This window comes from Cloeon dipterum, chromosome 1 (assembly GCF_949628265.1).
Source record: "Cloeon dipterum chromosome 1, ieCloDipt1.1, whole genome shotgun sequence".
In the NCBI taxonomy this organism is placed as follows: Eukaryota; Metazoa; Arthropoda; class Insecta; order Ephemeroptera; family Baetidae; genus Cloeon; species Cloeon dipterum.
Window position 1 is genome coordinate 35,482,458 of NC_088786.1, and position 16,286 is coordinate 35,498,743.

Consider the following 16,286-nt stretch of genomic DNA (forward strand, 5'->3'; position numbering starts at 1 on the left):
TTTGCAGATTACATTTGGTTGTCGGAGATGGAGTGCAGAGGTTGAGCGGTAATATCAGCAATGAGAGAGACGTGGCGCGGAGAATGTGTGGATGTGGAAGCGAACCAGATAGATAACATCGCGTGCGGCACCACTTTTGATCTCATTTCATCCGTCTGTCGAGCGCAGAGAAAAGCAGTCACTCCGCGCGCAGAACACACATAAGCTAAAATGCTGTGTAAGCGCCACTCTAATTACTCGAGCGATAGAATTCATTATTTTATTACGCCGCGAGAGAGAGAGAGAGAGAGAGAGAGAGAGAGAGAGAGAGAGAGAGAGATTTGCTCCCTCGATCACATTTTAGTTATTCTTTGGAGCAACGAATTTCATTTCCAGTGCGTTTGCGAAATGAAAGTTTTCGCAACGTCAAGCGGAATCATCTTCACGTGGTTGTGCCAGCCCTTTGTTTGACTTCTGGCATTCTCCGCTTTTTACTTTTTCGCCGCTCTAGGGAAGGAGGGAAATTATTTTTTCAAGAAACATGTCAGCTTGCCAGCAGAGTGAGCTGTTGTTTTTTCTCATCCCTTGAATTTCACTACTCGGTTGTTAAGATTTCGAGCTTTACAGAATTATTTCTTTTGCGCATCAAAACGTGAAATAGAGATAAATTTTCGTTCCCGACAGATATGAAAGAGATATACGCAGAATTTTTCCATCTCCGCGCACTCTGACAAATTTAAATAATGAAGAGATATGAAGCGAGTTCTGCATTAGCAGCCAGCGCCGCCGGGGCTATTGATTCGCCACGCCTGCCTCAATGAATATGCGAATGATAAACTGGGCAAAAATTTTAAAAATTCATGATATCCAGGCATGTATATAAAAACCAGACGAGCGGCATTAAAAATGAATGCAGCAGAGCTTTCAGCGAGCGCCTTGACACTGTCGAGCTATGCAACCTGCACGGAACGAACGCTGCGATGGTTGCCGGCTTTGCATTGCACCCACCCGACGAGCTAGACAAAAGGTTTTGAGTGGAGCAGGATGCTTCCGGGACGATGCTCGCAGGGATTAATTTCTGCAGCGGCAAAAATACGTGTTTGCAGTCGATTTGCATGACAATGCATTTATTCATGGAGCAGTTGTTATGACAAGTAAATGAGCATTAGCATCGCGAATCTGCGCCGTGAGTCAGAGAGAATAAAGAAAAAAATGCATTATGCACGAGCGTAACAGCCGGCGGCGAGAAAAATGCATCCCCGAATGGCTGAGAACAGAAAATATATATATAATTGAATGCAGAGCACAATCAAAAAGAGAGAAGGGATGAAATCTTGCGAATCTTCCCTCGGGTACAAAATTTCTTTTATTCCAGCGGGGTCCAGATGTGCGATAAAATTGGATCCCACTGAGCAGATCTAAGATGGCGTCTGAATGTGGGAAACAAAAAGCTCTCTTTGGTTTGCCGTACGAGTGTCAAGAGTTTGTTTTTACGATCTGAAAGGCACAATTAGTACAAGTAATGGAAATTATTTCACAATATTCACGAAAATTTGGTTCTTTTCGTTACCGTTTTTTCGCGCCATGATCCACCGGACGCCATATCTGCGCGTCGCACGAATCTGGCCCCCGCTGTTTTATTCTAAATTTGATTCCTCTAATTTTAGAACTAATTTGACAAGCTTTTTGCTTTAACTACACCACGTCCAATTTTAATTTTCGTTCAGCTGATTTAATTTAACAATTAAGTCTTGTTTTATTTGAATTAATTTTAATACCAACGTGACAACATATTTTGTTTATGTTTAGTGCTTCTAAATATAATCTTATCAAATAAATAAACATTAAAACTATTAAATTCCCTCAAATACTTTCGCTTTTACCACCCATTCTGATTTAAACTGTAATTTTTGGTCCAATGAGATGGCATATCATGTTGGATAAGGGGTTGCAGGTGGGCAAAAAAGTCAAGCATCGCAGAAAAAAGCGTGATTTGCGTGCGAGGGTAAAAAATGAGTCACAAGCGCAGCAATTGCAGCCGCTGCTCTCTCTAAGTGGTCTCATTGACCACTTGTTGTAAGCCATCCGCCCCGCGCGGAGACGGTCTTCGATGCTCTGTGTTCTTTTTACTCTCCCGGCATGCTCGAGAGGCTGATTGTAAAGAGAACGGGGGGTTCTCATCTGTGCTCTTCATGTCGGTGGAGAACCGTCTCGATTTGATTCAAAGCGGAGCTGAAAGGCCGCTCGCAAAAGGGCTGCGCGCACAATGAAATCTAACCTTTCATGCGGCCGCTTCTCTCTCTCTCTATTTTTTTTCTCTCCACACTCCAAAAAGGTTAAAAATGTTTGGGTGAATGAAGCTGGCAGGTGGATGCTTTGTCAGATGCGCCTATTTTTCGTCTGCGCACCTCACTAATGCTCAGGCGGACGTGAAACGTGAAATTCAGCGGAATAGCTAGTGCGGTTCGTGCGCGGCCTTTTCACTTGACTGAGCTTCAAGAGGTAAAGCTCTTGTTTTTACTTGTCTTTTGCCTCTCTAGTGCTTTGCATCGTGTTCAGCAACTTTTCAAACACACAGTTTGCGCTTTAGTCTGTGTGTATCAGTTATATCAATGCACTCGTGCGAAATATCATAGAGAAGGAAGTACGTGCTCTTCATTCACAATATTTGAAAGGTTTTTTATTTAATGAACATGAAAACCTATAATGATCAGCGGGGACCAGATTCGTGCGACGCGCAGATGTGGCGTCCGGTGGAGTATGGCGCGAAAAAACGGTCACGTGAAAATGCGCGAAAAGAAGCAAGTTTTCGTCAATATTGTGACATATTTGGCATTACTTTTAACTAATGCTGTCTTTTGATCGTAGAAACAAACTCTTGAAACTCGTACGGCAATCCAAAGGGAGCTTTTTGTTTCCCACATTCAGACGCCATCTTGGATCTGCGCAGTGGGATACAATTTTATCGCACATCTGGACCCCGCTAATTATTAAGTCTGACGCAAAGAAAAATAAATTACTGAAATCCATGAAAGCACAAACTGTCGTCACTTCTTGGTTTGGCTTTTCATTTTTAACTGCGTGTCTTTTTTTAAAAAATATAATCTTCCAAATGTACAGCTGCGAGATCTAATTTAAAAAAAAATCCCAAATCCAATTGAAGCCTCTTTTCGAAAAACATATTTGGCCTCATGCGCATGCAACGTTGCCTCCAAAAGAGACTTTGAAATACGGAGTTGAAATGCGAATTTGATAAATTCAAAGGCACACCGCCCTTTCGTTAACAGAATGTATATATTTCTTTAGTGGTTTTGGCTGATAAAAATTTATTCCCTTCTCTGGCTCTCTGTGGCGAGCCACCAGCGTGGGTGTCAGGGAGGCGAGGCAGTGGAAATGCACTTAACCCTTTTTATACACGTCGGAGGAAGGCGTCGAGTTCAAGAGTGGCACTCGCCGCTCGGCGCTTCCATTCAGCGCGCGGCGCATACAGATTTTCCAATCCGTGCTCGGCAGCTCAAAACAAATGCGAACGGTTTGCTTTGGTCATTAGCAAAGCGAGAGACGAGATAGAAGAGAAGAGAAGAGAGCGAGCTGGATAAATAAAATACGCGCGTTGCGGTGGCGCTTTTGATTTTAATTACTGAGAAGCTCGGCTCTTCCCGCTTTCCGCCTGTCACGCCGCACAAAAACGCGGTGGAATCCGTCCGTTCGTCCGCTCGCACGCACTTTTTAATACGAAAATTAAAACGCGGTGTAATTAAAAATTCCACACCACTCTCTGGATCGCAGCAGCCTTTATTTGGACGATGGAACGACGATTCGGATTCGATTGTCGCGACCACTGGACCAGAATAATGACGCCGCGAACGGCGCATGACAGCTGTCTTTCTCAGCCACTGTGTGCATGAATTTATGCTGATGGAGCAACGCCGCGCGCGCTAATGAAGTTGTTAAATTTGGAGTGCACGCCGCTCTCTCACAACATAGCGCTCATTATTCTAATTATTCGACGCGGGCACACACACATGCATGCGACGATATTTCATTCGGCTGAGTAATTGCTGAATATTAGGCGCCGACCACGCTGGTTGAACGACCAAACTGTGTGCAGTGTGCAAACCAACACTAGACACGCACACCCCAAAGTTAAATGCGAGTGCGGCTATTACGGTACACAGTGTATTACTTTTCACTGTACTTGCAATTAGGCTGTGTAAGCCTGTAGAGCCGTCTATTTCACTATAATAAGGTTTATTCTCTTGCTAATTGAAACGCTAATAATAAGTAAATAATGGATGTTTGTTCCAACTAAATACAAAAGCTAAAATAAGTTTAGAATAAAGAATTATTTTAAATAAAATTTAACCGAAAACCAGCGGGGTCCAGATTTGCGATAAAATTGGTTCGTACTGCGCAGATCCAAGATGGCGTCTGAGTGTGGGAAACAAAAAGCTCTCTTTGGATTGCCGTACGAGTGTCAAGAGTTTGTTTTTACGATCCAAAAGACACAATTAGTACAAGTAATGTAAATTATGTCACAATATTATCTTCGCGCATTTTCACTTGACCGTTTTTTCGCGCCATACTCCACCGGACGCCATATATCTGCGCGTCGAACGAATCTGGTCCCCGCTGCCGAAAAGCTGATTAAATTTTAGCTTGATCCAACTTTTTGTAATATTTTGAGGTTTCTGAATCATGAAAAATCAACCGAATTTAATTCTGGGCAGTGTGAATTAAATTCTGCAGCCAGAACCCAAAATTATGTTTTCTTTTAATTATTTTTTGAGAGGAAATTGGCTGGTAATTACGGCTGGCAAGAGAATATATCTTGAGTATTTATTACAAAAATAAAAAAGCTTCAAAAGCCCAGCGAAACTGTGAACTGTGACTCACTTTTTATTCCTTCGCTTTTACAAACGAATACTTCAAAAATTGCTGCAAATCAATTAAATAAATTTATTCAGCTCTCCAAGAAGGAATGCTACATGCACATCAAGTGATTTTTATGCGAGCTATTTCTCTGTAATTCAATTACTTTGTCACAAACCATTATTTTTCTATAGCAGCACAGACTGCTCACTCTACTTTTACGATCAGACTGGGTCAGCTGTAATAATTGAGTCATAAAAATCACTGACGTTGAAGGAAAAAAAATTAAATCATAAATCAATCAAGCCTGAGTAAGCAAAAATCGGGGGATCCAAGACGGGCTCCTCTAATGTTTGCCCTTCCGATCCGAGTTCCGGTTCGCACAGTCGGACGGAAAGATGTGACACACCCGACTTTTATTTCCCATCCATCCGAGCGGTTTTATTTTGCAGTCCTTTCTTTTGTGCGTGTACTGACCAGCAGACGCTTTTATGGGAGCTCCATAAAGCGGCCAGCAGCGCGGTGATACGGATGGCAGATAATACACATTTCCTTCAATGCACTGCATCTCATAGAATTGAAAATAACAAATACGACACAGAGGCACACTGGCAAGATTGCGCGCCTCGCATGCTAAAAGTTTTCTGGGCCTCTCTTTCTCTCTCGACTTTAACGGTGCATCTCTCTCTTGAGTGGGTTATTTGCAAAGTTGTTGCGTTATATTTGTCATCGCCGTTTCCTGTTTTTGTTGAGGATTTGCCCTGGACACACTATACTTGCTGCTGCAGCTCAAGCCTAGTTGAAATGCGCAGACACTAATGCTATAGCTGCTTTGAATAAACAAGTCCTCCACCGTCGTCGTCGTCGTGCCAAGCAAACAAAACGTTGAAAAAGCCACTCATGTAAAAAGCACGCTTGCTTTTGCAAAGGAAAGAAGTATAGTAATTACTTGATTTTCGTGTCGCAAACTTTCTCTCAGTGGTTTTTGCTTCACGTTCCAATCCAAACCCAGCTTTTGAACTTTCCTCTCCTTGAATTTGTAAATATAGCAAAAACAGTAAATTTTTAATAGCATATTTTTGTAGTCGTCTATCGTGGTGAGTTTATAAAAATAAAACTGATTTAATTTAATTATGTGGTAGGTGTGCAAACAGGCAATGATTAAATTTCAAAACAAAATTAAGTAAAATGGATATTTGATATTTTGTCATTGCTACAACGAAACGCTTCAGCAATGAAATCGCGATTTAATCCTATCCTATATATATATACCTTGCCTAGCTGTCATGGAGCATTTTGCTTCAGCTCGCGGATTAAATGGAATGATCCGCGCTACAAAATTTCCTTTATTCTAAGTTTGATTCTTCTGATTTTAGAAGTAATTTGACGAGCTTTGCTGTAACTATACCTCATCCAATTTTAATTTTCATTCTGGGGATTTATTTTTACAATATTTGACTATAAATTTTGTGGTATTTTAATATAAACGTAACTACATAAATTATTTTGTTTATGTTTATCTTTTAAAGTGGATTGATACAGGGTGACAATTTAAAATAATTTTAATTAATGGATGAAATAAGCAGTTGGTAAAAAATTTGCTACAACAAAAATTTAAATTTTTACTATTGTCCCCCAAAAATGTACAGTGCGCTTGACCACATTTTCTTGGCAGATTTCTATTTTTCTCGTTGAGATCCGTCCAACAGCGTATTAAATTTTTTAAAGGGAAAATCTTTGTTGGGAAATAAAATCAGATTTGAAAAGCACACCCCTTTTCTCAAAAGTTTAGTACTACGTAGGTAAATTTTTTCTTCAACTGAATCCTAAGGGATGAGTTCATGCAATAGTAACAAGGATTTCCCAGGATTTTGCAATAAAACATGAATGTATTTGACAATTTGTGAGAATAAACAACAATAACAATACATATCAATCCTCTTAAAGTTTAGTAATCCTAAATACAGTATAATTGTATCCTGAATGGAGAGCAAATAAATAAATATATAAGTATATGAAACTATTTAATTCCTTTTAATATTTTCGCTTTTTTCACCCATATTCTGATTCTAAAATTTTTGGTCCAAAAATAAAATTAATTCTTGTTAAATTAAATGTAATTCTCGTAGTTCTGACGAGTTTATAAATATAAATGCAATTAAATTTCAAATTTAATTTTATGATGGTGTGCAAACAGGCAGTGATAGAATTTCAGAGTAAATTAAGTAAAACGGATATTTGATATTTATCACTGCTACAGTGAAATCACGATTATTTAATCCTATATCCTACCTTGCCTAGCTGTCACGGAGCATTTTGCCTCAGCTATTGCGGATTAAATGGAATAATTGACAGTCAATGAAAACTAATATGCTGTAAAATTCAAACCGATTGAGTGCATAGGGCCTCGACCGAACGACCGAAGGCAAATCAATGTTGCTGGATGCGGGAGTGCTCTCTCCACCAAAGGGATCGAGCAAAATGGATTTCAATTAAAGTTCGCAGCAAACGTCCGTCATCGGTGTGGGCAGGCAGCGGGCTGCACAACACAAACATACGCACTCACCAGAGGTAAAATAAGCAACAGTTGAACAGTTTTCATTCGCAGGGTCGGTGCCGAGTGCGCGCGGACAGGCTTACAATGGGCTCATCACTGCTGAGGTTCATTGCGTTGGGCTTTGTGCTGCTCTTCATTGTCTCAGTGGAGCCAAGAGTGGAAGCGGCGGCGGCGGCCACCGCATCCGTGGAACAGGTATTAGTTTCATCATTTATTCACGTTTGCGCATTGTTTACTTTGGTTTTTTCTGTTTTGAGAATAATCGCCTTTGGCTGTCGTTGAATGACAAAAAAGTGGAGGACCCTCGTGGCACAAATGAATTTTTGACGAATTTTTCAAATGCGAAATCAGCGTGTGAGTGCGCTCTGTAAAAAGTAATAGGATTGGAAGTGTACAAGCCGCTGAAAACAAAAATTCAACGACTCTCGAGTCAAGTGCCGGACGGACTGCTGTTGTTCCGCTCTTCAAAAGTTTGTTGTTTGTTTTTCAGCCACTGTGGGAGGAAATGCGCAACATTCCCCAGAATCATTGCCTGAGGTATCGCAAGTTTAAATTGATCCGGAGATGCAGACGCGTGTGGAAGTTGAACCAGTTTAACCTCTACTTTCCCAGTGGCAAGGCGATTGCTTGAAACCAACTACGGACTAGCTAAATTTTAACACGATAAAATTAATAAAAATCATTCATTTGAGACTGCAGAGGATTTTATTGCCAATTACTACAGCACATTGTTTTATTCAACAGCAGCACCTAAGTGACTTTGGGGACAATCAACAGACAAGCTTTAGCTTCAATAAAATTTCGAGTCACGATAGAGATAAAACTCAATAAATAATTTCAATAGGAAATTTTTGCATAATTTCCAAAACAGAAAAATGCTCACTTAGCCTTGCCCTGGGCAGCAACAGCTTCGATGGCCTTGCGTACAGTTTCCTCGTCTCCCAGGAACTGCATGGAGACGACGGGCTTAAAGTTTTCGTCCAGCTCATAAACGAATGGAATTCCAGTCGGCAGGTTGAGAGCCATGATCGCTTCATCAGACATACCTGAAGAATATTAACGAGGAAAATGAATTTCTAAGTTATTTTAACCGTCATTTCAGTCTGAGATTAAGTTGATTAATCGATTTTTTCTTTAATATGTTTTAAATACTAACAGAGGGTTCGCAAAAACCTTCATTTTACCGTAAAAACCCACTGCATTGCAATAAACTGTTTTTTGCGGGGTTTTCTGCATTTTTGCGCATTTTTCCAAAACACAACAATGCATTTTTATGGAAAATAAAAAATTCTCATGATGGATTACCAAATAATAGGGATTTTTTAAAATCACCAAAATCAGTATTAGAGCCACTGGTTCCACAAAGAGACTGAAAATTTTAACTCATAATTGTCCGAAATTTCAGACTCTTTTGGAGCGAAAATTGGACTATTTTTGGCTTAAATTTGGAAAAATGCGGAAAAGCCCAACACTGGTGGGTTTTTCCTACCGTTTTTTTGCGCAAAAAACCAGTGGTGAATTTTTGCGCATTGCAAAATTGGCGAACCCTGAATGCTAACCATCAAGATGTTTGACGATGCCTCGCAGGCTGTTTCCATGCGCAGCGATGAGCACTCTCTTGCCCTCCTTCAGCTGGGGAATGATCACATCATTCCAGTAGGGCAGCGTGCGGGCGATGGTCAGCTTGAGAGACTCGAATTTGGGGAACTCGTCTTTGGACGGCCCGTTGGCGTAGCGCGGGTCGTTCACGATGGTGTCGTAGTAAGCGTGGTCAGCCTCCATTGGTGGCGGCGGAGTGTCGAAACTGCGACGCCAGATCTGCACCTGTAAAAGGAAGATTATATTTCGTTTCAGCCTTTTTTAATAATAATTGCAGGTTCGGAAAACAGACCTGCTCCTCGCCGTACTTGGCGGCCGTCTCGGCTTTGTTCAAACCGGTCAGACCACCGTAGTGCCTCTCGTTCAGCCTCCAGGTCTTCTCGGTGGGCAGGTCCGCTTGTCCGATTTCGCCGAGGATGGCAGCCAGGGTTTTGTGGGCTCGAGTCAGCAGGGAGGTGTGCGCCAAATCGAATTGATAGCCGGCGTCTTTCAGAGCCTTGCCAGCAGCGGCAGCTTCGTTCCTTCCTAATTCACGGTTGAAAATTAGTTTTGTACATACGTGAAGAAATAAATCAGGTTATGTGAAACCTTTCAACACCATGCGTAATTTAAATTGCAGTGAAATACTCACCCTTTTCACTCAAATCGGCGTCGAACCAGCCGCAGAAGAGATTCTTTTGGTTCCACTCGCTCTCTCCGTGTCTGACCATAACAATCTTGTACTTGGCCATGGCTTTGCTATGAATTTCAGCCGCTCTGACAAGAGACTGGACCGGACTAGAGAGTCTATTGAACAGGACGAAGAGAGGACGAGCGGCTCCGTATTCGACCTTGTGACCTTCAAAATAGAGGACGAGATGCGGCACGCCCCCCTGCTTGTCGTAACAACCAATCAGAGCGCCAACATTTGTTGAGAACTTTTTAAGTCCATGTCATGAGGACGGGTTTAAGTTTAGTGACGATAAATAAAAAAGCAGAATGACTCAATACACTGAAATGTTTATTATTTGCTTCTATTACACAATCGAAATCAATTAATTTTAAAATAACCCTTTTGCGAGTTTCTTTTGAAAAAGTTAAGAGTAGCTGCACATTTTTCACAATGTTTCTGTGGTCAATATAATTGTAAGTACCCAATTAACCAAAACAATGTGGTATAATGCTTTTTTCGTCCCTGCAAATAGTTACTACATAGATCAGAGGAAGGAATATTATGACATAGTAGTAATAAACACTTTTTTCATGTTTCTCGGTGGAAGTTTTCTTCAAAAATGGAACGTAATGTTGCACGTGTCGTCGTAAGTATTTTCTTAAATGCTACAAGACATGAGTAATAATTTTTATCAAGTCTAAGAAGAGTTTAGTATTTTTGGCCAGTGCAATCGTAGTCTCACACAAAATTATCTAACGCACAAAGTATAAAAATTGTGCTGGTGACTGACAGAAAGGAGCAGAGCACATTTACTAACTTTAGTATGTGTATTTTTGTGTTAATTCGCATGTTTTGTGTGAGAGATTTTTCGAAGTATACAAGTTTAGTACAAAATAAATCATCTGACGCGAGAAGCAACTCAAACGAACATAATATTGCGGTCCCCACCAGTGAGGGTCTACTGATAATTAATTATTCTGATGAATAAAACTTATTACTACTTATCTACATAATTTGGATAGATGCAAATCGCAAGCTTAGACCGATTCTGAAGGACTTTGGAATTCGCTGAGCGCCTTGATTGGGTTCTGCACCTTCTTCTGAGATCCCTTGCGCACCTTGGCGCGAACCTCCTCAGGTCTCTCCGGCCTCACCAGCGGTTTCTTCTCAGGCGCCTTCATCTTCCAAACGACAATAGGGGACTGCAAAGGAACGCACTTTCAAATAGTGAAAGCACACAAGAGATGGTAAGCAACTGTGTCACAGAGTATTATTCTAACACAAAAATTTTAAAAAGCTGAATTCCGAAATGTCGCATTATTGTTTCATTTCCGATTCATGTTAAACACCAAAAATTCATTGACTCAAATGAACTGAGCGTGGTCGCTTTTACGAACAGAAAATCAGGCGGATTAGTCGAGAACTTGCTATTCTAGAGTATTGCTGGCAATTTCATGCAGCTGACAGTTATCCAAAACCGAATGTACATGGTTAAATTGGGTTTTTGAAACAGCTAGCAGTTGAAATACCAGATTGACTCCGTAAAGAATGGAGTGTTCGGTGGAAACTGGGAAATAAAATCGGGATCCTTCCGACTTGGCAAAGCCTGAATCCGTTACTTCCTAAAAGACGCAACAAAGGAAACGCGGCACTTATAGTTCATAAGAGAACAAGACTGGTTACAATCCTAGACGCGACTAAACTTGTTTATCTTACCGACACGGTGCCTTGCCGCGGGTACTTGGTCGACGCAACGTACGAGGCTTTCACAGTCAAGACGACGGCGTTCATCAAGTTCTTGGCTGCCTGGATCAAGGAAGTGGCGCTGTCCAACTGAAATTTTCGATTTTTTAAATAAGGTCTGAGGAAAAAATTGTCCAATAACTTACCCCTGAGACGATGAGTTCTCCGCTGATGTTTTGCACGTCAGCCTTGACCTTGGACGTGATGTTCAGCTGGTGGCAATACAGGGCGATCCTCTGCAGGTAGGCGAGCAAATCCTTCTTGGTCGACGACTCAGGGCACTGGTCGGCGATCATGCGGGTCAACTTGTCCAGCTTGGTGCCGGCCTCGGAAATCTTCTTGGCGGCAGTGATGACGTCCATTGTCGTTTTCAGAGGACCACGGCCCCTGCGAGGAAAAATTGTTTATGTTAAAGAAGTAGAATGATAGTGATTTTTTTTATTTTAAAAATGATACTAAATTAAAAGTCAACCCTAACCGACAAATAATTGTTATAAACTTCTAACCAAAATTTCGAATTTTACCAAAGTGAAAAATCGCATCAGTACCTTGTAAAATCTGTCATCTCCATCATGATCATGCACATGTGCTTGGCGAGCACAATAATGTCATTGCCTGTGTCGTCCCACTTGGCAACTTCGCGGTCAAACTTGAGCTTCTCTGACCGGAAGTACTCCACCTGCTGGGCAATCTTTTGCTTGTCCTCTTCAGTCATCTTGCGCATGGCTTCCTGCACGGCAAATGATTTAATTTTAAATATATAAAAATGGATATCGAACGTACCCTCGCAGTAGTGATTCCGCTGATGTCAGGGTACTCGTCAACGCCATGGCCAGGTCCTTCACCAGTGTGGATGCTCGCTGCAGATTTAATTTATTAACAAAATTAATTCCATCAATTAAAAATGTTTTACATTTGCTGCGAGTCTCCACTGTGTTGTGCTCATCAAGCTCAACATCCTCAGGGTCGAGCTCTTCGTCGGTGCGGTTCATGAGGACCGCTCTACGGATTTCACGAACGCCGTCGTAGACCAGGCGGGACGCGTCAATGAATTCGTTCTCATCGACCTCTTTGGGCGGGTTGGTGGAGAGGGCCGTGACCGCGACCTCGACTCTCTCGGCAAAGTTAGGCATAACTGCGATTTGGAAAAAAATTAATCTCATCCTGAACTGACGCAAAATTCAAGCTTACCTTGGTCTCGCAAAACTTTCACTGCCTCCAACACCCGCTCAGTGTAGATGCCTGGCTCGTAGTTGTCCATTTCCGCGTCGACGACGTTGCACACCCTGGCAGACCTGCCCCTGATGGCGCCAGCGGTGCGGTCGAGCGTATCGGGGTCGCCCTCCTGCAGGGCCAGCACGCACTTGTTCACATCCTCGAGAATGTGATTTTCCGAGACAGCAAGGAAGTCGTCGATCGTCGTGATGTCGTCCACTGCTTCGGTGAGAATGCGCACCTGGTTCTCCCAGGCCTCGCGGAAAACCTCAATGTTTTCTTGTGCGACCTTGGACCGGGGTCTAGCTGCCAAAATCTGAGCTGCGTTGATGACCTATTAAAGGTGTCAAGTAAGTTCTGAATGAGGGAGCAAAACACCGAGTCTACCTGAGGGCAGAGGTTTTCGATTTGTGCTGCGGCGTAGCGGACCATCTTGACACCGTCCTCGTTGCCGCTCATGCTGCAGGCCAGGTTAGCGACTTCGACCAGTTTGTTCGCGTGCTCTGTGAAGACCTCAGAGTACTCGGCCACTTCCTTTTCGTTTCCGAGTCGAGCAGCTTCGATCAGTACAAGCAGAGGAACACTCGTTTCCAAGAAGCTGAGAAAATTATCGATAAAAATGTCTAGTTGTTGTAATATTAAGTATTACCTGTCTGAAACATGGTCAACGACAGCCTTGCGAAGCTGGCGCCTGAGGTCGCGGGTCTTGCGGCACATGTGATCGATGGCGCGGTCGAGGCCGTCGCTTCGATCCTTGACGCCCATCTGAAAATTATTGTATTCATTAGAGAAGGTCTAGGCATTTCTATCCAGCCATCAATCAGCAATGCTCACCGCACAACTGGGAAAATTGTTATCTATGTATAGGTAATAGTCTGATAACGACTCGTCAAAACGATACATTGACACAATGAACAACTGGTGCAAGTTTAATGGCAAGGAATGCGTGATCAAACGGTTGCAAGCGTTTAACAGAACGTATGGAAGTAAGTCAGTGACGGTTTCAGTTTTTTGGTTTGCTGTAGTAATCCGAGATAAGATAAAGGATTAGAAGTCCAAGGGGGGAGGGGGAGGGCATGCAACAAAATTCAGTCTAAAACAAGGTAGTGCAGCCAAAAACACTTTGCAGAAAACAGAGACTTGAGTCAATTCTCAGGTTTGCACACGTAATAGAGTTATCTACAAGGAAACTACACGCTGCGGCTAATTGGTAACGATCGATCGACTACAGGTGTCTGACTGTGTTAATCACACTAAACAAAACTTGTTGAGTCTCTATTGTCTGCTTGGAAAAGACTTTGAGAACAAGAACACTAAATTAATTATGGGGTCACGCTACAAAAAATATTTACCCCGCTTCTTTTTAGGTGTCTTGCGGTCTCAAGCTGAAATCACAGATAACAATCTGTAATCTCGTATTTAACTTTGTTTCAAAAACGCTTCCATGACCCACGAGAATGATGTACGCGAGGGGAGTGAGTGAAGCGCTACTTACGTTGGACATGTACTCTGAGAGCAGGTCTTGCAGGGCCTGGCGGACGGCGTTGCACTCGGCAACGATCCGTTCCCTCCGCTCATCTCTGGTGCACGAAGAGTCCGCCATCAAAGCCGCACCGCTGATGATGCTCTCGAGCCTCTCCTCCAGCGAAGGTCGCGTGCGCACTTCATTGTAGGCGAGAGGATCGATCACGATGCGTTCCTGTGAAAAGAAAAAAAAAATGAAAATCTAGTGTTCCGAAAAAGCCGGCTTTTTTAAAACAAAACAAAACGGCTAAATTGGTTGGAATTAGGTTTCTTTGAAATATCATGATTATAAAGCCACGTTAAAATTTTTCAACGCGTTAATTTATTAATTTGAGCTCATTTTATGGCTTAAAATTCAATTGAAGCAAAAATTGCTTGGATTTGTCCGGTTTTAACCGGCAAAAAACGGTTGGACAAAATCGCGAACACAGGACGCTTCCAAGAATTAATCATTCTTACATCAAAATCGTCTAGGGCAGCAGCCAGTTCTCCAGGTCCATCGTAAGGTTGCTGAGGCATAGCAGGACTCTTGCCTTGAGCAACGTCTGAAATAGTGTTGACAGCTTCGCAAACTTGTTTGAAGACGTAGTCGCGATTTGCTTTGGCGGCAGCCAATTCAGGGTGGCGAACGTACACCTGGAGGGTTCCCAAGCCAATTAATTAGTGTTCATAGACTTTTTAAAAAAAATATAATCTCTATACCTTTGAAGCTGTCAGCAGCATGGTGGAATGCTTTTTGAGGACGGCCCTGGCGGCAGCCAGGTCGTCTCGGAGCTGCACGTCTTTCAGCTCCTGCTGCCTCTTAGCTGCCTGAGCAATCAGTTCCCCAGCGTTGCGACCAAAAGAGCGGATGCTTTCCAACAGTTCTGGCTGGCTGGACGCGTTCCTAACCTTCTCCAAGTCGTCCTCCACGACCTGAAGGGATTTCAGCAGCAAATGCACGTCGACCATGTCTGCCAGGATCAAGAGCCTGGTGACTGCAGACAGAAGGTTGCGAGCTGCCCTGACCATGTTGCCTCGTTTCATCGACGAGCACGGATCTTCTGCAAACTCTCGCGCTGCCAGACTCATGGCATCACCTGAGGTCAACACAGCATCAGAAATTTGTTCCTTCTTGCATTCAATTTTTGCTGGTACCTGTTTTCCTAACTTCATCAACAGCTGAGAGCATTTCCTGCTTGATGTCTGGATTTTCGTAGGCGATTTGCTCGCCTTGAAGTATAAAATTTTCCGTCGCCTTCTCAACTGCAGCAACCAACACGTGAGCTCTCTTGGAACGTCCTTTCTTTTTCTTTGACGGTCCTTTCGTGCTGACTAGTGTGGTAACCTGCAAGCCAAAAAATCAGCTGTAATTCGGACGCAGAGGAAACTGGGCGAAAAACCAGCTCACCACAATTTATGTACAGAACCAAACGTACCTGCATCACAAGCGGCTCCAGGGTTTTCTCCACGGACATCGTCCGGATTTCCAGATTTTTTGGATCCCATTTTAGGGAAATGGGCCCGAATTGGTCAGCCATCGCGGTATGTACTTCCTAAAAATCGTGCTCAATCGAGTTAACTCGCAATGAAACTCTTGAGGAAACTGGAGATTTAGAAAGCAAACAAAGGCAGCGGCATTATTTATCGCTCGCTCATCGCGGTGATTCATTCGTTGGGGTGACACGCCTTATTTATGAATCGTGGCGTTTCACCTTTCGAACGAGCAAATCACGGCACCGAAAAATGCACCGATTCATTAAGTAAAATATGATAGCTATGATTGTTTGACCAAAATACCAAAAATTTCCCTAATTAACTCACAAACACAGGCAGCCGATGAAATTCTTCAAATCTTGTAAACAGGATAGCGGCCACTGGCTGGCACTGGCTCTGAACATTTATGTAGAGAGTGGGAGTTGTAGGGGAATGAAGGAGAAGTAATGTTTGAGAGCGTAGAGCGGCCGTGAGAAAAGCAGAAAGGAAAGCAGGAGTTAGGAATCGGTTGAGTTTGGAGGGGGTCTGGGAAGTGGAGAGAGAGCAAAGTGCAAAGCAAGGTGCAGCGATGAAAGAGGAAAGAGGCGTCGTGGAGCGAAACAAGTGTGAATAAAAAGCACTGCTTCTGTGGCTAATTAGAATAAAAAAGCATTAATTATTAACATCAAG

The 16,286-nt window shown here is 42.7% G+C and overlaps 3 protein-coding genes and 1 long non-coding RNA gene across 8 annotated transcripts in view; 2 read left to right on the forward strand and 2 right to left on the reverse strand.

Moving 5' to 3' along the window:
- LOC135948217 (solute carrier family 2, facilitated glucose transporter member 3-like) overlaps positions 1-16,286 on the forward strand; it is a 195,301-nt gene that overhangs the window by 161,062 nt on the left and 17,953 nt on the right. The gene's annotated exons all lie outside the window — the stretch shown is intronic.
- LOC135948094 (uncharacterized) lies at positions 7,448-8,276 on the forward strand. The gene is made up of 2 exons (XR_010575757.1): positions 7,448-7,603; positions 7,899-8,276. It is a non-coding gene; the product is annotated as an uncharacterized LOC135948094 (long non-coding RNA).
- LOC135948093 (phosphoglycerate mutase 1-like) lies at positions 8,095-9,856 on the reverse strand. Its single transcript, XM_065497167.1, has 4 exons — positions 9,639-9,856; positions 9,300-9,532; positions 8,968-9,232; positions 8,095-8,454 (listed from the first exon to the last, which is right to left on the reverse strand). The coding sequence occupies exons 1-4, from the start codon at positions 9,736-9,738 to the stop codon at positions 8,288-8,290; spliced, it is 765 nt and encodes a 254-aa protein (XP_065353239.1). The 5' UTR covers positions 9,739-9,856; the 3' UTR covers positions 8,095-8,287.
- On the reverse strand, positions 9,987-16,097 carry alpha-Cat (catenin alpha). Of its 5 annotated transcripts, none has more exons than XM_065484763.1 (16): positions 15,945-16,097; positions 15,560-15,676; positions 15,279-15,468; positions 14,844-15,220; positions 14,601-14,777; positions 14,113-14,316; positions 13,970-14,002; positions 13,267-13,382; positions 13,005-13,215; positions 12,594-12,951; positions 12,316-12,537; positions 12,186-12,262; positions 11,951-12,132; positions 11,549-11,789; positions 11,376-11,492; positions 9,987-10,861 (listed from the first exon to the last, which is right to left on the reverse strand). In XM_065484763.1, exons 2-16 carry the CDS (start codon positions 15,659-15,661, stop codon positions 10,697-10,699), a joined length of 2,772 nt encoding a protein of 923 aa, XP_065340835.1. In that variant the 5' UTR covers positions 15,662-15,676; positions 15,945-16,097; the 3' UTR covers positions 9,987-10,696. The 5 variants fall into 5 exon arrangements, with proteins under 5 accessions (XP_065340835.1, XP_065340817.1, XP_065340826.1 ...); XM_065484745.1 differs by having other exon boundaries at positions 9,987-10,876; XM_065484754.1 differs by having other exon boundaries at positions 9,987-10,876; positions 15,560-15,726; positions 15,945-16,024.

What these genes read in the sequence shown, in the direction of transcription:
- LOC135948093 (XM_065497167.1), bottom strand. Translation starts at nt 9,738, where the DNA reads ATGGCCAAGTACAAGATTGTTATGGTCAGACACGGAGAGAGCGAGTGG. An exon ending in CGCCGATTTGAGTGAAAAGG is followed by an intron (nt 9,533 to 9,638) that starts GTGAGTATTTCA and finishes ACCGTGAATTAG; the next exon opens with GAAGGAACGAAGCTGCCGCT. An exon ending in CCAAGTACGGCGAGGAGCAG is followed by an intron (nt 9,233 to 9,299) that starts GTCTGTTTTCCG and finishes TTCCTTTTACAG; the next exon opens with GTGCAGATCTGGCGTCGCAG.
- alpha-Cat (XM_065484745.1), bottom strand. Translation starts at nt 15,661, where the DNA reads ATGGCTGACCAATTCGGGCCCATTTCCCTAAAATGGGATCCAAAAAAT. An exon ending in AGTGGAGACTCGCAGCAAAT is followed by an intron (nt 12,263 to 12,315) that starts GTAAAACATTTT and finishes TTAAATCTGCAG; the next exon opens with CGAGCATCCACACTGGTGAA. An exon ending in GAGAACTCATCGTCTCAGGG is followed by an intron (nt 11,493 to 11,548) that starts GTAAGTTATTGG and finishes CGAAAATTTCAG; the next exon opens with TTGGACAGCGCCACTTCCTT.